The sequence below is a fragment of the Moschus berezovskii genome, chromosome 10 (genome assembly GCF_049115385.1).
Source record: "Moschus berezovskii isolate FMDL1 chromosome 10, NW_MosBer_1.0, whole genome shotgun sequence".
NCBI classification, from domain to species: Eukaryota; Metazoa; Chordata; class Mammalia; order Artiodactyla; family Moschidae; genus Moschus; species Moschus berezovskii.
Genome location: NC_142469.1, coordinates 67,557,003 through 67,583,014, shown reverse-complemented (window position 1 = coordinate 67,583,014; position 26,012 = coordinate 67,557,003). Strand labels below are relative to the sequence as shown.

The 26,012-nt window shown below is 39.0% G+C and overlaps 1 protein-coding gene across 3 annotated transcripts in view; it reads right to left on the bottom strand.

The window, feature by feature from the left end:
• RNGTT (RNA guanylyltransferase and 5'-phosphatase) overlaps positions 1 to 26,012 on the bottom strand; it is a 246,444-nt gene that overhangs the window by 164,428 nt on the left and 56,004 nt on the right. For 2 of the 3 annotated variants that reach the window (XM_055433833.2, XM_088840721.1), the window contains one exon: positions 2,926 to 3,061. In XM_055433833.2, coding sequence (XP_055289808.1) covers positions 2,926 to 3,061 — 136 coding nt within the window. Of the gene's footprint in view, positions 1 to 2,925; positions 3,062 to 10,705; positions 10,855 to 26,012 lie in introns of all 3 variants that reach the window. The other variant, XM_088840722.1, reaches the window with a different exon arrangement.

Here is a 26,012-nt window from a genome sequence, read left to right as displayed (position 1 = left end):
CCAATCAGGCACCATCAGTTAGAGTCAGGGCTCTTAATCACTGCGCTATATATTATCCCCTAAAATGAAAGAGTCATTTAAAATTAGAAGATTTAAAATTTTCAAAACCCAGTATACAGATCCTTTACATACAGTTGGCAGAACCATACATGTGTTCAAACTTTCTGGAAAGAAGAGTGGTAATCATACATGTCAATGTTTAAAATGGGCAATGCTCTCGAACCCAAATAGTCACCACAGTACAGTATAGCCTGTTACTGCCCCTTCCCTGGAAGGACTGCTCCTCTTGTACTCCAAGTGGTACCGCCACCAATGAGCTCCTGGCCTCCACCATCACTCTTCCTTGGATTTACACGTAACTCAGACCAGGCTCCGGAGAAGGCAATGGCAAGCCACTCCAGTACTCTTGCCTAGAAAATCCCATGGACGGAGGAGCCTGGTAGACTGCAGTCCGTGGGGTCGCTAAGGGTCAGACACGACTGAGCGACTTTACTTTCACTTTTCACTTTCACACATTGGAGAAGGAAATGGCAACCCACTCCAGTGTTCTTGCCTGGAGAATCCCAGGGAAGGGGGAGCCTGGTGGGCTTCCGTCTATGGGGTCACACAGAGTCGGACACGACTGAAGTGACTTAGCAGCAGCAGCAGCAGCAGCAGCAGCAGCAGACCAGGCTCTCTGGAATCTTCCCTGGGACTGATATATGGATACTAGGAGAAAAAGTTTCCTTTCTGCTTGGGTTGCAATGCAACTCTCCTCCGATGTGGAAAGAATCTTCATGCAGTGAGAACGGACAAGTAAAGCAAACAGAGAGAAAGACAGTGCCTGGCCAATATCACTTGAGTCCCCAGATCCAGTCTGAAGCAAATCAAGCTGAAATCCAATTATCTGTGATAATATAGTTCTTGCTTCCTCAGTTACTTTAAGATGGACTTCAATTACTTGTAATCAAAAGATTTTTAAATGCATATTACAGTCTCACTTCTAAGAATCTTAATAAAAAGGTATACGGATATACATTCTAGTGTATCTTTTAATACAAAAAGCTACCAAAAAGTCTAAATGTCCACCAAAAAAGGATTGGCTGAATTAATTATAGAACTGTTTGCAAACGGGCCTGGTTAGAGTCACTTGGACACTTGTTAAAAATAAAAGTTCAAGAGGAAGCTGACAAATGCATAATTCCAGTTGATTCGTGTTGTTGTATGGCAGAAACCAACACAACATTGTAAAGTAATTTCCCACCAATTAAAAAATAAATTTAAAAAAAAACTGCCTTGGCCCCAGGGAGAGTCTAATTCACTAGGTCTAGGACAGGCTATCATATTTTTTTCACTGTTATCCCCTATCATTTTCATAATCAAGATAGTTTGAAAACCCCAAGTTACAATGTTTACATATATAGTGGCCTATTACTCAGACTTTTATATGAAAAAGGTCCAAAACATATTGCTAAGTAAACAAGTCAAGTTACAAAACACATTCAGATCTTTTCATGAAAATTATGTAATAACTATCCATGCGGGTACATATTTGACCAAAGCACTCATTTTCAACGAGAGCAGAGGTACCTGTATTCAGAATCTTACTGGGACTGGAAGGATTCCCAACCCCAGAGATCCTGATACATATACTGTTTAAGAATATTCGTTCCGAGTTACTGTTACTAATATCAACATGAATCCTTCAAAAAGGTGTCAGACTGAACGTTTTGGCACAGAGGAAAGAAACTCTGGAATAATGTTTATCAAAATGATAACAGAAGTTACTCCAGTAGTGGGTATTCAGCTGATTTTTACCAACTTTTTTCTATTATTCTGTATTATTTCAATTTTTATTTACAATGAATTAATTCTTTTAGAATCAGGGAAAAGAAAGCTATTCATATAGGAGAAAGATAAAATATTTTTAATCAAGTAATTTTGTGATTATTAAATATAGGTTTTCTGAATGGGAAAATTCTTAAGAGTTTCCAAAATTCAAATGTAAAAGTACAGTGGCTGCTTTCAAAGGCACAATCCTCTTTCAACAAGAACTATCAGTCCACATAGCTAAACAGCCAAGGGAAAATGTGATATATCATCGTGTTCATGCTCAGTCACATCCAACTATTTGAGACCTGATGGACTACAGCCTTCCAGGCACCTCTGTCCATGGAATTTTCCAAGCTAGAATAATGGAGTGGGTTGCCAGTTTCTCCTCCAGTGAATCTTCCGAACCTAGGGATCAAACCCACGTCTACTGCGCCTCCTGCATTGCATATGGATTCTTTACTACTGAGCCACCAGAGAAGCGTGATATGTCATTATCACACAACTAAAATTTGATCAAGTCAAACAATAAAATGAATCTTTTTCAATAAAAATTTTCTTTCACTCACAAAGAACAAAAAAATTAAGATTTAATTTTGTTTGCTTACTCTGTATCTAAGACAACAATCAAGTAAGTATCATTTCAGTTCAGTTCAGTTGCTCAGTCGTGTCCGACTCTTTGCGACCCCATGAATCACAGCACGCCAGGCCTCCCTGTCCATCACCAACTCCCGGAGTTCACTCAAACTCATGTCCATCGAGACGGTGATGCCATCCAGCCATCTCATTCTCTGTCGTCCCCATCTCCTCCCACCCCCAATCACTCCCAGCATCAGAGTCTTTTCCAGTGAGTCAACTCGTCGCATGAGATGGCCAAAGTATTGGAGTTTCAGCTTTAGCATTAGTATAGGAAATGAAATAAATGAAATTAAACATCTTAGTAAAAACTAGATTCAATTTTTTAACTGTCAACTCTACATCAATAAAAAGAAGTTTTTAAAAAACTGGATCTGATTCTAAATTTCCTGTTTAATTATTAAAAATATACATTTACTTGCACAGGAAAGAAAAATAGCAAAGTTTGATTTTTTAAAAAAAGATAAAAATATGACTTACCCCATCTAACAGAGTATTTGATAAATGCATACGGAGATCTTTACGAAATGGAAATTCCAGATTTGAAACATGAAACACTGAATTATCTCTATCAATCATAAAAACTTCATTTGTGCCATCAATCAACATCATATATCTGTAAATGAAACATTAAGAAAGTAATATTAATAGTATAATTCAAGAATAGGGTCATAAGAAATAACAGACTGTTTTTCCTTAGACTTGCAATAGCTACCTGGAACAATATTCATCAGAGTGCCCCCTCCACCATCATTCAGATTAAAGTACCATAAATGATAAATTTGGTTTTTTTTAAGCTTTTGCTTCCTATAAAAAACACAGGGTATACAGAAATCAAAACCTTTTATGAAAAAAATGTGATATTCAAAAGCAATCTTATAACCTAACTTAGGAGAGACGCATTCTCTAATTTTTATTAAACTTCAGATGTCAAAGTTTATAAAACACAGAAACACACATATATGTAATTATTGCATTTTACTGGCTCAATGGCTATACAGTTTAGGTGCTGCTGTCCTGAATATTCACCGGAAGGACTGATGTTGAAGCTGAAACTCCAATACTTTGGCCACCTGATGCGAAGAGCTGACTCATTTGAAAAGACCCTGATGCTGGGAAAGATTGAGGGCAGGAGAAGAAGGGGATACCAGAGGATGAGATGGTTGGATGGCATCACAAACTCAATGGACATGGGTTTGGGTGAACTGCAGGAGTTGGTGATGGACAGGAAGGCCTGGCGTGCTGCAGTTCATGGGGTCGCAAAGAGTCAGACACAACTGAGTGACTGAACTGAACTGATATTCCCCAGTGGTTCAGACAGTAAAGAATCCACCTGCAATGTGGGAGACCTGGCTTGGGAAGATCCCCTGGAGAAGCAAATGGCTAGCCACTCCAGTATTCTGGCCTGGAGAATTCCATGGACAGAGGAGCCTGGCAAGCTACAGACCATGGGGTTGCAAAGAGTCGCACATGACTGAGCATCTTTCATTTCACTTCACTTCATATACATTAAAATGACTTTGGTCATTAGTGATCCTTCCAATGACCAAGTTACTGTCAACACATTTATCGATGTTTTGATGTAAGTTACTGTCACTGACTCCCAACTAGTGGATCATCAAGAATGGAGCACTACTGCACACCCTATAAAAAAATGAAGTCCAGATGAATTCACAGTTGAGGAAATTACAGACTGAAAGGCTATACTACCAAACAGATAGCAGCAAGATTTGGGGTGAAAATGGAGACCATATCCAGGCACCAAACTCTTCAAAGAATGAGAAAAATTTGACAGCAGTAAATTAGAAAGTTGACAGGCATGAGCTTCAAAGGAACAGAAGAATCACTGTGTTGTCTGGTTTGTTATTAAATGAAACAGTGGAAGAATAATAGTCCCAATGCACCACTGAGAATGGAAGAGAACGTGGATCAGTCGGTCTAATCTCCTACCCACGAGGCAGATGAGAAAAAAAGCAGCAGCAACTGAAAGGGGGGAGCTGGATCAAGTTAAGGCCAGGGGATAGAAGAAACGTTCAATTGAAGATGTGGAAGCAAACATACATGGAGGGTATTATACCAGAAGACAATTTGTTTCCCATAAACAAGAGTCTAAGAAAACAGAGAGAAGTGTTCAGGAGAGGAGAAAGGGAGGGCTGATTAAGGGAACAGAAGTGCGTGACAACAGACTGAAGAGCAGCAAAACAGACCAAAGGGGCAGACATTTGGGGACTGGACTAGAAGCATGCTGTTACTAGTGTTTTCAAAATAATTAGTCCCAGCAGGCCCCTGGGGAGGAGGTGGAGGACTCCTGCCCTTGCTACACATTAAAAGAGCAGCAACCTTAGGAGATGAGGGTTGTGAAGACTCAGGCTGCACTTGGAAAAAGAAAATCAGCTTCTGTCTAGACTGACAGTGCACCTGAGAGACTCAGACCGACTGGTGGGCCAGCAGACTGGCCTACAACAGCAATACTTAGCTCCCAAAGCCCTCCTGCATGTTCCTTCCAAAAGCTGCAACTCCTGGTAGAATCTAGTTTTCTGGAAGAAATCAACCTTGCCCTGGGTGGTGTTTCAAAGAGAATTTAAATCAACAAAAGAACAGGTCAAGTAAAAAGCCTTCCGATACCTGCAAAAATGGTACTGAAGGCACAATGTATCATATTGTTTAAAGACCTAGGCCAGCACTTTGAAAAGTTTATTATTAACTTTTAGTATTTTCATGGCAAAATAACCAGGAACATTTAAGGTTGTAAGAAAACATACAAGGAATTACTCAGCTTTCCAAGTTATTAAACTTTTTCTCCAGTTTAAAAAAAAAATAGAAAAGACTATTAACTTAGCCCATTATTTCCTAAACGTATTCCTGATATCTTTTAATATCTGCAGAACTAGTATTCCATATTCACAATATGATATGAGAAAAGTTGGCTTACGCTAATGAATTTCAGAATTCAGAAAAAAGAAATAGTTTACCTCTTCTGATCATATGATGACAACAGAAATTATATCTCCCTTTTTGCTGGTTGCCCAGAAGCTCAGAATTAAATATAATGTTCAAATAGAAAAAGTATTAAATCCTAGGGTGCTGGTACATTTGCTTTTGCTGTCCTAATTATTCTCTATTCATTTTTTAACACATTTGAGATAAGCATACACACACATAAATATATATGTATATACATCTTACTATCAGACTTTGCTTTTTACTTCAAAATACTCTCTCTGTATACTTATGCATAAACAGGTTTAAAAGACCAAGGAAGAAAGGGCTTTAGAAGATGGAATTCACTATAAAAGACTGCTCATGGGAAACTCAGCATGCATCTACAGATATATCGTAGAAATTATTTAGCAGTTGGTATTCCAAGATTTTTCTGCACATATAAATTTTCAGGCTTTAGAACAAAAGTTTCTGGGATGTGATTTCTGGTTTGAATTCCAGTCATTTCAAATCACCTTTTATTACGTGACACCCACAAAAAGTAAGAAGTTATTTCATGTTAGGGAATAAATAAGGAATGTGGAAATATTTTCATATCACTCCAAAGTCTCTGAATGAATATAGATTCTTTAAAAAAAATGCAACCATCCCATGTACCATCAGATGCTGGCTTAGTATATAATGATGGTTCTACCTTCAGTGGAAATGGATCACTAATTCAATATGATTTCTTATTAATTATGACATAACTTCAATTGCAAATCTAATATACAGGATTACTAAATTATTTGTATAATATCCATTCTTATTAAAAGACAAAAATTAGTAAGAAGTTTCACTGAACTAGTAAGCACTGATTCATTTTTTATATTAAAGTATATATACCAAGGCCATATAAATAACAACAGCAAAGCCAAATGCATTCATTCACTCATTCAGGCCATGCGGCAAGGCTTACATGATCTTAGTTCCACAATCAAGGACTGAACCCATGACCTTTGATGTGGAAGCAGAGTCCTAACCACTGGACCACCAAGGAAGCCTCGCATAAACTGTTTCTTGGTAAATACCCTTCGAGACAGTCACTGAGACGTGAGACAGCTATTCAAGCAAAACCACCAACTGCATATTAATACAATTCAGGAAGTACATAATTAAAGAAAAGGAAAACTGATTTAAAAAATTGGTAACTAATAGCATCTTAAGAATTTTAATTCACACTTCTAATACTCTCAGGGTAAAACTGTCTTTAAACATCTTATAATTTAAATTTATCCCCAATATCCATTGATACAGAAAGAGATTCACAATATACTAAACGAAGAAAGAGCAAGTTAAAAATCAGAATGTATGAGTATAAGGGGTAGGGAGTTAAAACTATGAACAGTAAAACAGGAAAGCCTATACCAAAATGGTAAGAACTGTCATCTCTAGGTAGAATTATTAATGATATTTGCTTTCCTCATTATACATTTTTGTACTTTTAAGAAATTTAAAAAATAAGCACATATTGCTTTTTCAAGCCAGGGTGGGGGTGAAAATTAAAACTACAGAAAAAAAAACAAAAAACAGAAATTCAATCTAATCACAGTCTAAACATTTTTCCTTTGGCAATAAAATAAGATGGGGTGTTAAACCTCGGTCTGACTCTTTGCGACCCCATGGACTATACAGTCCATGGAATTCTCTAGGCCAGAATACTGGAGTACTGGGGAGCCTTTTCCCTTCCCCAGGGGATCTTCCCAACCCAGGAATCGAACAGGGGTCTCCTGCACTGCAGGCAGATTCTTTACCAACTGAGTTATCAGGGAAGCCCAGTCATACCACAGCAGCTTCAAAATTAGTAGGTATTTCTCCTCTCCTATATAAAGCACTCACAGTGGGTTATAAAAACCGAAAAGTTGACTCATTTCACCATCTCTATCCACTTTTACCAATTCCCATCAAACTAACTATAGTTTTTTCTTTTTAAAGGATTAACCAATTAACTTTTTAAAATACTTACTAAAGGGTCAACCAGGTATCAGGCACAGATGCTAGAAATACAACAATAAACAGCACAAGTTCTTCATCTAACTTCATATGGTTTTATACCCTTGGCAACAAGACATTAAACAAATAATCCCAAGCACAGTAAGTACTCATCAGGTGAAGCTGTTGTTCAGTTGCTAAGTCATGTCTGACTCTTCTCCAACTCCATGGACTGCAGCCCACCAGGCTCCTCCATCCGTAAGATTTTCCAGGCAAGAATACTGAAGGTTGTTGCCATTTCCTTCCCCAAGGGATATTCCACCAAACCCAGGGACTGAACCCTCATCTCCTGCATTAGCAGGCAGATTCTTCACCAGTGAGCCACCAGGGAAGTCCCAAAGTGAAGCACAAGATGCTATCAGTTCAGTTCAGTTCAGTCGCTCAGTCGTGTCCGACTCTCTGCGACCCCATGAATCACAGCACGCCAGGCCTCCCTGTCCATCACCAACTCCCAAGATGCTATAGGAGCACACAAAAGGTACAACCTGTCAGAGTTCAGACATCAGGAAAGGGATCCCAGAAGGATTCTCATATAGCTGACAATAACAGCAGGTTATAATCATTTAGTGAGCAATGACTATGCACAAAGGAAAATCAAGGTACTTTCAGTTCAGTTCAGTCACTCAGTCGTGTCCGACTCTCTGCGACCCCATGAATCACAGCACGCCAGGCCTCCCTGTCCATCACCGTTAACTCAATTAAGTCTTAAAACAATCTGACCATGTAGAGAAAATTATTCTGCCTGTATTCCTGATGAGGAAACTGAAATCACACTCAGTAACCTGCTCAAAGCCATAAAGCTGGCAAAACTGCAAAGCTTTTATTAAAACCTAGACAACAGCCTATCTCAGCAACCTCTATAGTATCCTGCCTCTGACCTGCATTGTGCAGGAGTTAACTAAACACACATTGTGGGGGGCGAAGGGAAAAGGGAAGGGATAGGGGTGTGTTGTGAGAACCAGTGCTTGGTACACATTCTGCCAGGTGTAATATCCTTGAGACAAAAACAAAGTTCATGCTCTGGCAACAACAACAAATTCAGAATATGGAAGCACAGAGAGAAAGAAAGATAACTTGAGACTAGAGAAGTAGTCAAGGACTCAGTGATTAATGAAAATTATTTTTAAACTTTATTCTAGAAAGTGGAAAATGCCTCTTTTGAGACAAACAGAAACCATAAAGGGTAATTCAAACCCAAGAGATGTAATTCAGGAAACTGGTTACATAGATATTGGGAAGATGAAAAAGTAAGAAGGGAAAATGAAGGTAATCAAGAGATGGGTAACTGCAGGAGGTATTCTACCCAGAGGGCTGTAGGAACAAAATGGAAGAGGCATGTTAGCAGAGGCCAGGAGTTTGGAGGATGGGCACCGTGAAACATGGAAGAGGTGGGGAGGTCAATTGAGCTCAGGGCTCAAACCTCTAAGGTGGTGGTGGTGTAGTCACTCAGTCATGTCCGACTCTTGTGACCCCATGGACTGTAGCCCGCCAGGCTCCCCTGTCCATGGGGATTCTCCAGGCAAGAATACTGGAGTGGGTTGCCATTCCTCTAAGGAAGTGGCACCAAATGGCTAAGACCTGGACTTCTAAGGAGAGGAGCCCAGCATCTCAAGTTTCAGTCTCTACAGAGGAGTGCAGAAGGAGGATGCTCAAACTGCTGAGAAGACACAGAGTCGTGGGTGAGGAAATGCAGGTGGCACTCCTCTGCCTAGAATGCACCTCCAGCAGCAGGCACATCTGAGAGGAAGCAGTACCATCGGTGCTGAGATTGCTAAAAGAAGCTGGGGGTGAAGTGAAAGTTGCTGCCACCTGCTGAAGGGGTAAAGAAACTAACACTAGGCAAGTCCCTTCTCTCACCTTCCAAATTCCTGCTAGTGCTCCCCATGGTAAAATTCAACAGGCCACTGGCAAGGAAGTCTGAGAAACACAGTTTGCACAGTTTAAAAGGGTGGACTGGGAGTTCAGAAACAGCAGGTAAAGAAACAGCAGACCACTGAAATGCTCTTAGCTAAGTAATAGCACAATCTGATCTGCATTTTTCAAAGTTCACCCCCACATTATGTGTACTTCTATAGGATAGGAACCAATCGTTAGAGCAGAGAAATTATGAGGTTTTTACAGTAGCCCAAGTGGGAATGCAGTGGCAATGATAACTTAAGAGGTGTAAGTCGATAAATTCAAGACACGAAAGAGGCAGACTGATAGGATACTATGCTCCTGACAGGCAGTGGGGCTGAAGGGTAGAAGTCGAGGAGAACTCCCAGGCTTCTGGCAGGAGGAACGGGTGCACTCGATTTTTGATCCATGGAGCACTGGAGGAGGAGTCACTGTTCAGTTTACTTGGGTGGAAGTGATGGTATATAGACTTGGAGTTTTTCATTTTTACATTGGAAACCAAAATGCCCTGATTTTCTCTATCCCTGTGTCTAACAGGTTGGAGGCAGAATCTAAGTTAGACAACCAAACGCTCCCTTCTCAAAACTTTTAGCTTGAATGACAGTGAGGCACAGGAATAGCTTAAAAGTGACTCAGCGTGACGGCAGAGGCATCACTAGCAAGCGCCCACAGTGGCTTCCTCTTCCAAGTGTCCCTGGGCCTGACCTTGGCCCTGTTCCTTGCTGCCTGGCCTCCCTTGACTCTTACCCATTTTCTGACACTGGTTCTCCTCAGAGTCAGCCTTCCAACATATCCCTTTGCTTACATGAGCCAAATCTGATTTCTACTGCTTACAGGCGATCTAATGCTAATGGATATCCTGGGTTCTGGGTTGCTTTTTTTTCTTTTCTTCCATTTTGCCTTTATATACAGTTGAATTCACATAAGTTAAACGTGCCCATGACGGATCCCCCACTGCAATATGTTCCCCAACCTATCCTTAATACAAACGGTTACATGACACTAGCTCTTTAAACAATAACCTCATGCCAAAAGATATGCCATCTATTTACTGTCCTTGATAACTGTATGTTAAGCCCAAAGTTTACCTTCCCTTGTATCTTTTCCTCCCATAAGAATTCATTGCCAAACCTCTACTGTTTCTATACCAGCTACACCGCCTCTCCTATCTATTCCCAAAAGAATTGGTATAGTCCCTGAAACCTAATTCTTAAGAATACAGAGAAATAAATTCAGCTAAATTAAAATTTCTTATAAGGAAAATTCACACTTTAGAGCCACTTCCCCATATATAATTATAAACCTTCCTGACATAAGAGCAGTTAGTCAGACTCCCACAGACCCACCAACACCTGTCAGACCTTACTTCAGAAACGATACAAGAAAAGCTGACCTGCTAAACTCCAGCTTTCTTCCTTCCCCCTGGGGGATTATGAACACTTTGCCTTTTTCTCTCACTAGCTCACCACTCAGTAAATTTGATCTCTGGTAATCTTTTTTGCAAAGTATATCCATGTCTTCTTTAAGCCATTTTGCCCCATTCTTTCAACTCTTAAAGGGAAAAGTATGTTATGCATATTTTACCACAATTTTTAAAAATGAAAAACAAGAAGTTACAGTCATGAGTTTTCACCTAGACCAAATAAAAAAATCAGTGTCACAGAGGCCCTTTCACAATGCCTATCATACTCTCAATCTACCTCATCTTACAAAAATGAAATGCATTTTCTCAAGAGTTTTTAAACAAGTCAAAACATAAGTTTTTACAAATTTCTCATATTTGTTGCCATATAGTTTGTTTGGTTACCTGTGTTGGAACAGTACATCTTTTCAGTTTTCACACATTAAGTGACTTCAGTTCAGTTCAGTCGCTCAGTCATGTCCGACTCTTTGCAACCCCATGAATCACAGCTCACCAGGCCTCCCTGTCCATCACCAACTGCCGGAGTTCACTCAAACTCATGTCCATCGAGTTGGTGATGCCATCCAGCCACCTCATTCTCTGTCTTCCTCTTCTCCTCCTGCCCCCAATCCCTCCCAGCATCAGAGTCTTTTCCAGTGAGTCAACTCTTCGCATGAGATGGCCAAAGTATTGGAGTTTCAGCTTTAGCATCAGTCCTTTCAATGTACACCCAGGACTGATCTCCTTTAGAATGGACTGGTTGGACCTCCTTGCAGTCCAAGGGACTCTCAAGAGTGTTCTCAAACACCACAGTTCAAAAGCATTAATTCTTCGGCGATCAGCTTTCTTCACAGTCCAACTCTCACATCCATACATGACCACGGGAAAAACCATAGCCTTGACTAGACGGACCTTGGTTGGCGAAGTAATGTCTCTGCTTTTTAATATGCTATCTAGGTTGGTCATAACTTTCCTTCCAAGGAGTAAGCGTCTTTTAATTTCATGGCTGCAATCAGCATCTGCAGTGATTTTGGAGCCCAAAAAAATAAAGTCTGACATTGTTTCCACTGTTTTTCATCTATTTCCCATGAAGTGATGGGACCAGATGCCATGATCTTTGTTTTCTGAATGTTGAGCTTCAAGCCAACCTTTTCACTCTCCTCTTTCACTTTCATCAACAGGCTTTTGAGTTCCTCTTCACTTTCTGCCATAAGGGTGGTGTCATCTGCATATCTGAGGTTATTGATATTTCTCCCGGCAATCTTGATTCCAGCTTGTGCTTCTTCCAGCCCAGTGTTCCTCATGATGTATTCTGCATATAAGTTAAATAAGCAGGGTGACAATATACACCTTGACGTACTCCTTTTCCTATTTGGAACCAGTCTGTTGTTCCATGTCCAGTTCTAACTGTTGCTTCCTGACCTGCATAGAGGTTTCTCAAGAGGCAGGTCAGGTCTGGGATTCCCATCTCTTTCAGAATGTTCCAGTTTATTGTGATCCACACAGTCAAAGGCTTTGGCATAGTCAGTAAAGCAGAAATAGATGTTTTTCTGGAACTCTCTTGCTTTCTCCATGATCCAGCAGATGTTGGCAATTTGATCTCTGGTGCCTCTGCCTTTTCTAAAACCTGCTTGAACATCTGGAAGCTCATGGTTCACAAACTGCTGAAGCCTGGCTTGGAGAATTTTGAGCATGACTTTACTAGCATGTGAAATGAGTGCAATTGTGCAGTAGTTTGAGCATTCTTTGGCATTGCTTTTCTTAGGGACTGGAATGAAAACTGACCTTTTCCAGTCCGGTGGCTACTGCTGAGTTTTCCAAATCTGCTGACATATTGAGTGCAGCACTTTCACAGCATCATCTTTCAGGATTTGAAATGGCTCAACTGGAATTCCATCACCTCCACTAGCTTTGTTCGTAGTGATGCTTTCTAAGGCCCACTTGACTTCACATTCCAAGATGTCTGGCTATAGGTCAGTGATCACACCATTGTGATTATCTTGGTCGTGAAGATCTTTTTTGTACAGTTTTTCTGTTTATTCTTGCCACCTCTTTTTAATATCTTCTGCTTCTGTTAGGTTCATACCATTTCTTTCCTTTATTGAGCCCATCTTTGCATGAAATGTTCCGTTCCCTTGGAATCTCTAATTTTCTTGAAGAGATCTCTAGTCTTTCCTATTCTGTTGTTTTCCTCTTTCATAACTTACATAATTCATCACAAATAATTCTTGAAAACCTAGTGGTACCTACCATGAAAAAAATAATCACAAGTCATCCAAGCCTTCTCACTAAAATATCATGTATGCCTATTTCTATTAATAGACAGTAATAATTTTTAAAGCGTAGATGTTTCTATTTCAAGAAACCTCCTTCAACCAGCAAGACTTAGTCCCGCACAAAGCTTAAAAATCAACACTGCAAAAGAATCTGGCAGGCATAGGGCCCAGTATCAATTCCTGGATTTCTCCCTCCCACTTCACAGAATTAATGATATGTAATGCAAATAATCAAGTTTTTAATAAGATTTACAGTAAACTTTTTGTTCTGAACCACCCAAAAATTCAAAATTTTAATTTTCTTACTTTGTTTTCATTAAGTATGAGTGGTACCAATGCTGTTATTACAGGCTTTGGAAAGAAAATTCCAGTTTCATAGCCTGTAATACCAGACTCTCAATCAGTGTTTGCCAACTAGACTGCTAAAAAATAGGCAGGCATCTGAAACCAAAAATCCCATCAAATATTATTAAATGATTATAACAGTCCAACCCAAATGTATATGCTTTAACTTCAGAACTGTAACTGCCCTACCCTTTCTCATTTTGCCATCCTCCACTGGTCAGAAATACATATATGCCTACTGCCAAGCTTTCGTTTCTATAAAACTACATCTTGTCCTAAAATACATTATCTTCAAACTCTTACTCAAAACTTCCTTTCATGGAATCTCTCATACTCTAAATAACAGGTCCTATTGAACTCGCTCTATCCCTCCAAGTTTTCTAAAACTTGTAAATATAGTGTGTACCACCTCTGGTAGAAAAGAAAGCATACAGCAGGAGCAAGCAGGAGCCTTAAAATTCACTTGGAGTTTCAATGTCACTTTTAATTGAGCTCATTTAAGCCAAAATGTAACAAATAGTAAAAAACATAAAATAATATACAATGTGTTATTCACTAGTGAACATTAGTAGTATTAAAAGTATTTTATTACAAGCCGTTAATTGTTTTATACATATATATATATATATATATATATATATATATATATATAGCAAATAGGAGTGAAGATATCCACAGGCAGAACAGAAGGCCCCTACATAGAAAGATATGTGGGAGGCCACTGTGGAGGTTAAGACATTCCAGACAGGCTCTTTCTAGCTGTGTGATTTTGCACAAATCACTTGATTACTCTAAACTGCAGTTTCCTCATCAAAAATTTCCACCTCCTAATGTGACTGCAAGAATTAAATGAGTTAGTACCCCCATGCTCAAGCAACAGTGTACAAGCAACTCAAGTGTCCACTGACAGATAAAAGGATAAGCTAAATGTGGTATATATATTAAATGGAATGTTATTCTGCCCAAGAAAAGGAGAAAATTTCCGAAATATGCTATAATACAAATGAACCTTGAGGACATTATGCTAAGTGAAATAAGCCAGTCACAAAAAGATAACTACTGCATGATTCTACCTCTTTGAGGTACCTAGATTAGTTTTAAAAAAAGAAAAATCAGAAAGATCAAAAGTAAAGTGGATACCACGGGAATGGAAAATTATCACTTAATGGGTATTGACTTTTAGTTCTACAAGATGAAGAGAGTTCTGGACATGAGTGGCAGTAATATGTGCAAACATTATGAATGTATTTAACACCACTGAACTATATACTAAATAATAGTTAAAGTGGTAAATTTTACATTATGTGTATTTTACCACCATAAAAAAAATTTTTTTTAATGAGTTAATACATGAAGGATAAAGAACTGTACCTGGTACACGGTAATAGAACTTAAGTTACTGCTACTACATTATGTCCAAGGCACACCATAAGTACCTAATTAAGGCAGGATATAATTATTAATTCTACAACTATTACTTTACACAATCCAAACAAACAGTTTGGATTTACACAATCCAAACAAACTGCTTTGACCTCAAACAGTTGCTGCTGCTGCTGCTAAGTCACTTCAGTCGTGTCCGACTCTGTGTGACCCCATAGACGGCAGCCCACCAGGCTCCCCCGTCCCTGGGATTCTCCAGACAAGAACACTGAAGTGGGTTGCCAAAGTGTGAAAGTGAAAAATGAAAGTGAAGTCGCTCACTCATAGCGACCCCATGGACTGCAGCCTATCAGGCTCCTCCGTCCATGGGATTTTCTAGGCAAGAGTACTGGAGTGGCTTGCCATTGCCTTCTCCGTCAAACAGTTGAGGTCACTGATAAAGACTGGATAAGAGAGAAAGGATTCATCTCCTATAGGCAGGAAAGAAGAGGACATCTCTTTTGAATAAAGAGGAAAAAGATAAGTGAACCAGAAATTTTGAACTGGTAGAAAAATAACCCTTAGTACTTCCCTGTGAAGGTTATTCACAGCCCTCAAACTCAAGCTTATAAGCATACTTACACAAAAGGAGACAACAACTACAGTAAACAGCTCCTTTTAATTTTTCCATGAAGAGTTATAACCCAAGAAACTTTTGTAAAATCAGAGGCTACACTACCTGAGTAAGCAATAACTCAAAGAGCTCAAATAAAAGAACCTGTATCAGGTGCACGTCTCAATCTGCCTAGGAAACTGTTTTCTAAACACTAAGATGTTAAAAACAAACCTGAGCCTAAAATATTCCAATGTATTGAAACAGCTTCTTAAGATTTACTAACAAAAATGGTATATATAAGTAAACACACGGTAACTCCAAAAGCTATTGTACATAATGGAAAACTATCACATTTTTGTCCCAGTCTAGCACATCAAATAAAAATTAGTAAAAGGATAATTTAAACAAAATTATACTTATGGGAATTCCCTGGCAATCAGTGGTTAGGACTCCACACTTTCAATGCCAAGAGAATGGGTTCAATCCCTGGTGAGGAACTAAGATCCCACAAGCTGAACTGTGTGTCCAAATTAAAATATATATGGATACAGATATATACGTGTGTGTGTGTATATATATATAATGTACATGTATGGGGCTTCTCTGGTAGCTCAGTGGTAAAGAATCCACCTGCCAGTGCAGGAGATGCAGGAGACAAGTTTGATCCCTGGGTCGGGAAGATGCCCTAGAGAAGGAAATGGCAACCTACTCCATTCTTCTTGCCTGGAGAACCGCCATGGACAGAGAAGCCTGGCATGCTACAGTCCATGGGATCACAAAGAGTCGGATTCAATTTAGCAACAAGCACACACACACATATACATGTATATATCTATATATATGTATGAAGTGAAGTGAAGTGAAGTCGCTCCGTTGTGTCCGACTCTTTGCGACCCCATGGACTGTAACCCACCAGGCTTCTCTCCATCCATGGAATATATAGATATAATTCTTAGAAACATGCAAAAGAAGAACTTCCACTAAAATGCATGTTCAAAAGCTATATTCAGTAGCTTTTTCCTCTCTTAGTCACAGAAATATTCTTGTTTGGCTGTTGACTAAGGTAAAAAGAGCAGAGAGGATTCAAAAGAGAAGAGAAAGAAATAATTAAGCAAGATCACAAGTTAGTTCCAATTACAATCTTCTAGTTTTCACATTTTATATTAAGGAATTTTTTTTTTTTTGACCCATGGACTGTAGCCAGCAGGCTTCTCTGTCCACGCGATTCTTGAGGCAAGAATATTAGAGTGGGTTGCCATTTCCTTCTCTAGGGGATCTTCCTGCCCCAGGGATCTAACCTGCATCTCCTGCAGCTCCTGCATTATAAACGGATTCTTTACCACTGAGCCACCAGGGAATCCCCTACCTTAGGCAACTTTCGAAACTCACTGTTGCCTAGACTAGCTGAATAAATGCCAATATAACCTACTTTCAGTAAAAGTTTTCACAAAAGACCCCAAAAAGGTTCACCTAACAGTCCTTGAATTATAACAGAAAGAGGGGAAATAAAGTGTTGCTATAAGGTCTCCCTGTGCCTTCTGTCAGAACAAGCCTTGAGGAGTCTTGGCAGCACTGGCTCTCTGGCTTTTCTTCCTTCAGTCACAGAAGTAGGTTGGCTACTTCTCCTTCAACAGCAACTATTCTTCAAGTGTTCACTTCCCTGCCCTCTCTATCTCTATTGATTGCTCTCTGTCCATACCATACATATTTCAAAAAAGAGATCTTTTAAGTATCTCAAAGGCCATTGAGCTAACCAACTGATGGAGCAATCCCAGGTGACCTTAAACTTCAAGAAGATTGAGATAAGGGAACTCCCACCTTACAACTTCTTAAGAATAACTTAAGAAGAAGTAGGAGTTGGTATAATAGTCAAAATTTAAATCAAAGACTCATGGTTCAGCAATCATTAAAACTCTGACATGTGTAAAAATACAAACGAAGGATTTAACCAGTCAGCAGTATAATAATTTTCTTCCTGTAGCCTGAACACCTTACTGCCTGATGGCCAGAACTGGTCGCGCTCAGGCAGGCTGCTTCCACCTCGTGACATCCTTTGTGCTATTCCTCTTGCCCGTGTTACTCACTCTTCACTAGTCATCCTCCTCCTAAGAACTCCTACGTTCTAGAATCTATGTCACGTCATTTATAGGCAATTATATTTCATATTGTTCTCTCATGTATTCCCATTTTAATATCGCAATTAGATTTTCAACCATTTAAGGGCACGAACCACATCTTAAATTTTCTTTTTTTAAACAGGTTCAAATTTTAAAAATAGAATTTTACCATGAAAATGGAATTCCTCTTCAGAAAGTCAGAGTTCGGTTTATTTTAATGAATCTATTAATTTGGTAGAATGTGCAACTATTAACAACACTTACCAAGCACTTCCTATATGTTAAACATTAATGAAATTACTTAATCCCATAACATCTAGGAGGTAATTATTATTGCTATCTCAATTTTTCAGATGGGCAATGTGGAAGACAGAGGGGTTATATAACTTTCCTAGGGTCACATGACTAATAAGCATGGAAACCTCAGGATTTGAAACCAGGTGTAAGAATGGGTTAGCATAAGAACGGCCATCTTAAGAGGCCAGAAAAACCATTTTTACTGAGTATGTGACTTGAGGGAAGAAGAACTAGATAAAACCTGGAAGACAAGTTAATCTTAAGTACCAAGAATGTGGGCAGTTGAGACACTGAAAATTAGGTAAACAGGTCTGATAAGCTTATCTCGTTCAGACACCAGAAGAGAGATATGCACAGCTGTGTGTGTGTGTGTGTGTGTGTGTGTGAAAAATTCCTGTGAGTTAGGTAATTTAGAAATATCATGATTTGAAAATGGTATATAACCCCTTGGCTCTGCGTGCTCAGGGTCCTTGTTGAAACCCGCTGCGTCAGGCAGACACTTGGACCCCAGCTAGGTGGAAATAAACCTCGCTGTGTGTTTTGCATTATCGTGAGTGTCCTCTGTTCCTTTGAGAGAAGGGCGACTCTGGACCCTAACACAGGTAGTCTAGTTTCAATACCCAAGCTCTTAACCACTATACTATACTGCTTCTCAAAAATAAACCTGTTTTTACAAGTTAATATATTAATATAAACATGCTTGTTTTTAGAATTTTATTACATTATATCTTTATAGGTCTTTATGCAGAATATCTAATACAGGCTCACAATCTCTCTTATTTGAAAACTTTGGATGTATTTTATTCTAGATGTCATTTCAGTATTTTGAATTTTTAAAAATATTTAGACAAATTAATCCTAAAAAGTATTTTAAAAAATTGTTGTTGCTGTTGTTTAGTTGCTAGGTCATGTCCAACTTTTTTCCGATCCCATGGTCTGTAGCCCACCAGGCTCCTCTGTCCATGGGATTTTTCTAGGCAAACATACTGGACTGGGTTGCCATTTCCTTCTCCAGAGGATATTCCCAACCCAGGGACTGAACCCACATCTCCTGCATTGCAGGCAGATTCTTTACCATTGAGCCACCTGGGATGCCTATTTTTGTTAAATAGATAAAACTAATTTTCCTCTCAAAACGTTATTGCCGTTGAAACTGACCATACACTGTGATAAATATGGTGATTTCAAGTACACATTCAGAACAGCTACCACTTAAAACTTGCCAAAAATTAAAAACTTTCTATAAAACAAGCATGATCTTTTTTGTGTGTGTTATTTAAACTAGAATAATCTTTTTCACAACTATTTTAGCAAAAGGGAGAAAAAGACCTAACCTATAAGAAACTTGAAATAAATTTACTTTTAACACATCAGTTCAGTTCAGTTCAGTCGCTCAGTCGTGTCCGACTCTCCGCGACCCCATGAATCACAGCACGCCAGGCCTCCCTGTCCATCACCAACTCCCGGAGTACACTCAAACTCATACATTACACTTTATTATACATATTTTACTTTAAAAATCCCATTTTTAAAAATGTTTAATAGATGAATAGCACCACTAAGATTATTTTTAAGAAAGATAAAAACGCATTTATAAGATGCATAACATGTTGATGCGTCATTTTATTTATACTGCTTCATGCACATATAAAAATATAAGTATATAAAATTATATCTAAGTGCACCAAATGCTTTAAATGACTTTTAATTTCCTCATCTATTATTAACAGCAGACCCTTCCCTGGTGGCTCAGATGGTAAACAGTCTGCCTGCAATGTGGAAGACCTGGGTTCAATCCTTGTGTCAGGAAGATCCCCTGGTAAAGGAAATGGCAACCCACTCCAGCTTTCTTCCCTGGAGAATTCCATGGACAGAGGAGCCTGGTGGGCTACAGTTCATGAGATTGCAAAGAGTTGGACATGACTGAGCAATGATCACTTTCACTATTATAACAGTACAAAATGTTTAAAGGACCACACTATTAGAAATCAACTTGTTTCCACTGGTCTTTGTTTATGTTCACATAAAATTACCAGGAAAAATTTTGGATGCAACAATCTCAACAGATAAATACTGTAGCTAAACACTGAGACTACAAAAATAAATATAATATGGACTCCCTGTACACTAAGGCAACTACCAAGGCCAGACCAATACTGTATTTTGTACTTCTAGCCAGCAGGTTACATTTTATCACGCTAATATAACATTTAAGAGACTTAAAGGCCATTTTAAATAATTCACAGGGAGACAATTTAGTTCTTTGCCCAGGCAAAAATATTTTCAAAATTAAATTTCCTAAAGTTTAAGACGTTACAAAAATAAAAGGTGTCCAAAAAAGCTTACCTGCCAGCAAAAACAGCAGCAACCAGCAGAGCTGGGCTGAAAGCCAGGAACATACTGCACAAAGATGGGCTGCATATAAAATCCTCAAACGAGATCTCACAATTTAAAAAAGAGCTGTCAGAATTACTCATTTTCAATTTCTTTGCCTAGTTCACAGATACCAGTGCCTCGGGGAAACCAGATTACCACTAACATGTAAAAACTGAATACAGTTCCTAAAGAAAGTAAAGATACTTTATGATACATGATTTCTAAAAGAGAAAGCATAGAGATATAGAAATTTCTTTCCCAAAAGAAATTGGAGCACGTATATCAAAATCACTACTCTTCACATGCTATGTACAAGTCTAACAACAGTTCTGCCCTTTGGAACATTAATTTCACTATCTAAAATAGAAGAATTACATTCCAACACTTGAGTTTTTCTATAGACTCCTTTGCTCCCAACACAAACAACTAACAGTAAAACCCATATGGGATAAAATAGAATCTTCAAATCATCCTTTCACTTTTGGAGATTCCAACATAAAAATATCTGTTTCCTGAATCAAACAAAACACTATCAGGGACTTTAATGTGGCTAAATGGTTTTTACAAAAACGATTCCAAAATGATACTACAGTCATCTACAAATATAATCATTCAAATATTTGTTTTTTTTTTTTATATCTAAAAAAGAATTTTATTAAAAAAGCACAAATGCAAAGAAATGAACAGAGGAAAATTTATGCGTCGAACCTGGACTGGTCACTTATGATAATATACATGCTACAATTCCATTCTCTCCAATCATTCCACCTTCACCCTCTCCCACAGATTCAAATATTTGAATTTGAACATGGCAACATTAAGGAACACAGCAACATTATCAAACCTCTATGCTTTCAATACTTCTATATACATGATCCCCTAATCCTTACTAAATTTTTAATAATCCCAAACTAATATTTTTGGATGTATTAGCTGCACAATGCATTGGGTACTGCATCACAATAAGCCTGAATGAAAGCTGGTCCTCTGCTGCCATCTAGTGTAATCATAAAATGCCAAAACTAAACCAAAAGTGACTGGAAAAAAATACTCTGGTGATGAATCTGTATAATAAATCATTAAAATAAACTAGTTCAAAATATGGTCCTTAAATCACTGGAGATAATGCTATAAAATATTTACTAATTTACTTTAAAAAATACGAGTCTCTTACCACAAATGCATTCTGGAGGATACAGATAATTCATTATAATGAGGATATCTTAGATTATAAAAAGATTGCTACTTCTATCTTAAATATCTTGGAATTTCTTGGATTACTTGATCTGGGGGAAGCTGGCAGCCATGTAGTAAGGATGTTCATGCAGCTATTTAAGGACACATAGAACTTCAGAGTTAGTATGAAGATTACTTTAACCTGAAGACATTTGAGATTCAAGAGATGCTGAAAGAAGCCTTCCCACAAAAGCAGAAACTTCTGGAAATGAGGTCACCAAAAATCGGCTCTTTGGAGCATATTCAGTTCGAGAAAGGAGACAGAGTGAAATTATCTTAAATCCCCTCTCTGGGGGAGTTTTACAGCCATGAGGAAGATGGAAAAGACCAATCATGCTAGCATAACAAAGATTATCATCAGCTTTCTTATCTCCTGTTGCTATCCTAAAAACAGGTTTTCCTAAAGAAACCCATCTGTTCTTTCCATAGAAGAACTTTACTAACTTTAGTCATTTAGCGAGTCACTTATTTTGTGCACTCCCATAGGCATACAAATACGTTTTTACTCTTCTTTCCCCAGTTTAATCCAGATTCCCAAACACTAAACACAAGCAGGTACAAGAAGTTTTTCCTCCCCACCCAGTCTATGGACAGGCCCACAAGGTAAGGGATGGAGGCTCCAGGCCAACAATCAGCAAAGAACTGAGGCTGCCCATCAACTACATGAGTAAGCCTGGAAGTGGAGCCTTGAGATGACAGCAATCCTGGCCAACAGCTTCACAGCAACCCCATGGGAGATACTGGGCTAGAACCACCCAACTAAATCGCTCCCCAGAACCATTAGATATTAAATGTTTGTTGTTTTACCCTGCTAAATTTGGAGGGTAATCTTGAGGTAATCAGAGGCGACTCACTGGAAAAGACCCTGATGATGGGAAAAATTGAGGGCAGGAGGATGAGATGGTTGGATGGCATCACCGACTAAATGAAATGAGTTTGAGTAAACTCTAGGAGATAGTGAAGGATAGGGAAGCCTGGTGTGCTGCAGTCCATGAGGTTGCAAAGAGTCCAACAGGACTTGGCGACTGCAACAACAACAATCTTGAGATAATCTGTCAGGTGGGAACAGATAACTAATATAACAAACATCAATGAAGACAATGAAGGAAAGGAAAGAAGAGTATCAGCAGATGAACTACTACAATACATTTCTGCTGGACAAGAAACAGATGGAGAAATGCTGAGCAGCATAGTGACCACAAAAGAAGCTGACTGTTTTACAAAATCCCAAAGACGATCCAGACCCAGAAACATCAACTAACAAGAGTAACAAACAGTATGGACAGAAAAGAAGAAATTGGTTATTTTTAATTATGTAAAACAATTAAATCCCCACAACTCACAGAAAAGACATACTAGTTAACCATTTCCTAAGCAATCAATCCCTTGGACTGCAAGATCCAACCAGTCCATTCTAAAGGAGACCAATCCTGGGTGTTCATTGGAAGGACTGATGTTAAAAGCTGAAACTCCAATACTTTGGCCACCTCCTGCGACGAGTTGACTCACTGGAAAAGACTCTGACGCTGGGAGGGATTGGGGGTGGGAGGAGACGGGGACGACAGAGAATGAGATGGCTGGATAGCATCACCGACTCTATGGACATGAGTTTGAGTGAACTCCGGGAGTTGGTGATGGTCAGGGAGGCCTGGTGTGCTGTGATTCATGGGGTTGCAAAGAGTCGGACACGGCTGAGCGACTGAACTGAACTGAACTGAAGTAATCAATCAATAAAACTGGAAGGCCCTTCTTTTAAAAAACTGAACCAAACCCTAAGGTAAAGCAACTAACACATGGGTAATGGTGCCCAGAAGCAAAGACTTCTCCATACAGTAGGACTGAAGGTCCTCCAAGTACAACTGCTTATTATGAAGCAAAGCTGTCAATGTGACAAACCCAGCCCACTTTCACAAAATTTCTTTCAAGCAGTTTTTCTGCCTCCTTTTCAAATGCAGCCAACCAAGGATCACTGTACATTTCAGGAAAACCAGAAACATGAAGAAGAAAGACGATTCAAAATAGAGTAACTCTATGCCTTCCAGTTAGTATTCCCATAAGAAATTCAAAATGGTATCATGTAATTAAGGTTGGCATAGAAAGATATAAGCAGACAAGAATGCATGTACTCTTGAAATTTAAAAGCATAAATACTGAAATTAGTAATTCATTAGAAGTATAGAAAAAAAAAAATGAGAAAGCCTATCAGAAAGCTGAAAAAGAGACCAGCAGATGAAAAGTATGACAGAAAAGATTAGAGAAGAAAAATAATCTAGGCAGTATAACAACCAATAGTAGGTCTAAAGGCAGGAAAACAGAAGGGAAAAAAGGAGGAAATAAAATAGGAGAGATAAAATTACCCTGAATGGAAGAACTCATGTTTTCAGATTCAAGTGATTACCAGGTGCCAGTGAATGGAAAGGTGGGGAGGGGGGTAGTGTCAGTTCAGTTCAGTTCAGTCGCTCAGTCGCGTCCGACTCTTTGCGACCCCATGAATCACAGCACGCCAGGCCTCCCTGTCCATCACCAACTCCCGGAGCTCACTCAAACACATGTTCGTCGAGTCCGTGATGCCATCCAGCCATCTCATTCTCTGTCGTCCCCATCTCCTCCCACCCCCAATCCCTCCCAGCATCAGACTCTTCTCCAGTGAGTCAACTCGTCGCATGAGGTGGCCAAAGTATTGGAGTTTTAGACCCACATAATTAGTCATCCACTGGTCCACTGAAAAACTTCAGGACAAGTACAAAGAGAAAATTCTAAAAGTTTCCAGGGGCAAACCACGTACACAGCACTAGAATCAGAATGATAACACAACTTTTATCAGTGGCAGAAGTTAATAGAAGTTAAAGTTTTTGTTATTCTGAGTGAAAATCATTTCTAATCTAAACTTTTATACACAGCCGAATTACTAAACTCAGGACCAGAGGAACAATATTTTCATATACCTAAGCATGCTGGCGTGCTGCAATTCATGGGGTCGCGGAGAGTCGGACACGACTGAGCGACTGAACTGAACTGAAGCATGCTTATGTGTTACTTCTTATACATACTTTCTTAGGAAGTACTCCTGCAAAATAAGAGAATATACCTAAATTTAAAAAGAAAGGATGGGAAGAGAGGGAGGAAAAAAAAAAAACATGGAATCCAGAAAGCTAGATCCAATCAGGATAAAAGTTGGGAACAGAGCTTTATACACAGGCCAAAAATCACAGAAGGCTATAAAAGAGAAAAAAGTCTTTGGGATAACAAAAAATAATTCAAAGAAGAAATAAAATGAGTAAAACTTGAAAAAACTTGATTATAGGATAAAGGCAATGAATAGAGTAAAAACAAACCTATTTAAACTTGACAAAAGGAACATTCTACTTGAAGTGGCAGAGAAGGCATGACTTTGAACTCTGGGCAACGTGGCTGTCTTTCGTGGTCAGCTCCATCCTAGCATTTGCTCTCAATGGATCTTGGTAAGTAAGCAAACAACCCTGCCCCAATTCCTTTGCCAACTCCCTGGAAGGAGACTGGAAAAAAGGGGAAGGGAAAAAACCTCTTGATCTGTTTCTGTCAGCATCTCAGGTGGCACTGAAGGCAGCAGCCACAAGATGACAGCAGGGCTCTTTAGGGCAGAACCCCCAGAGAGTGGCTGCTGGCATGCAGTGGTGAGTGGTCCTAACAACAGCAGCCACACAGGCAGTACCTCCTCCTGCTGCTGGGCAGCAAGTGCTAATCAGGCTCCCACCAGAGGCAGCAGCATCTCTCTGAACCTCTCTCACCCTTTTGCTTTCTTGTTCTCACAATGTCTTTGTAATCAATTCTATGTATTAAGTCCCTATGTGTTAGAAATATGAGAGTGATTTTTTTTCATGTCATAAAAAAGGAAATATATTCCTTTCCACTAATCTAAACAACAGTTCAGTAAGAAAAAAATTTTAAGTATTTTTCACCATTTAAATCAACCATGACAGGAAACAAAAAAACAAAAACCTATGTTTAACAAACAGCATGTAACTGTAAATAGAGTTGAAAATTAAAGTTAGAGCTAATGTAAAGAAGTAGATGGAAGACCCGGAACTCTAAAGTTTACATCTTACAAGAGTTAGGAAATCCTGGGTCATCCCTAGCAGTCCAGTGGTTAAGACTCCACCTTCCAATGCAGAGGGTGTGGTTCAATCCCTGGTTGGGGAATTAGGATCCCACATGCCACTCAGTGTGCACCAAAATAATCAATTAATTAAAAAACAAAAGAATTAAGAAATACTATGTAAGGGTTATTAGAATAAAAGGAAGATTAAATATAGAGGCATAAATGAGGAACTATCAATAATAGCTTTATCTATGATAAGAAACTAGAAGAAAGAACAGACGAGCACAGAGAAATTGGTGAGCCACATTCTCACAACCATATTAGAAACTCACCTAAAGTTAACTAATAAACATCAACATAAACATGCTACTCACAGATTTGAGGATAATCACAGGATAAATTAAAAGAAACAAAAGAAGAAAAGTTAAAAGTGTTTGCCTTAGACTCTGGGAGATATCACAGGTTCATTTCCAGGCCACCACAATAAGGCAAATATCACAATAACGGAGTCGGGGGCGGGCAGTGGTTGCCTTTAGGGAGTAAACCTGATAGAAAGAAAGAGGCGATGGAGAGGTGACTTTCATCATAAGCTTTC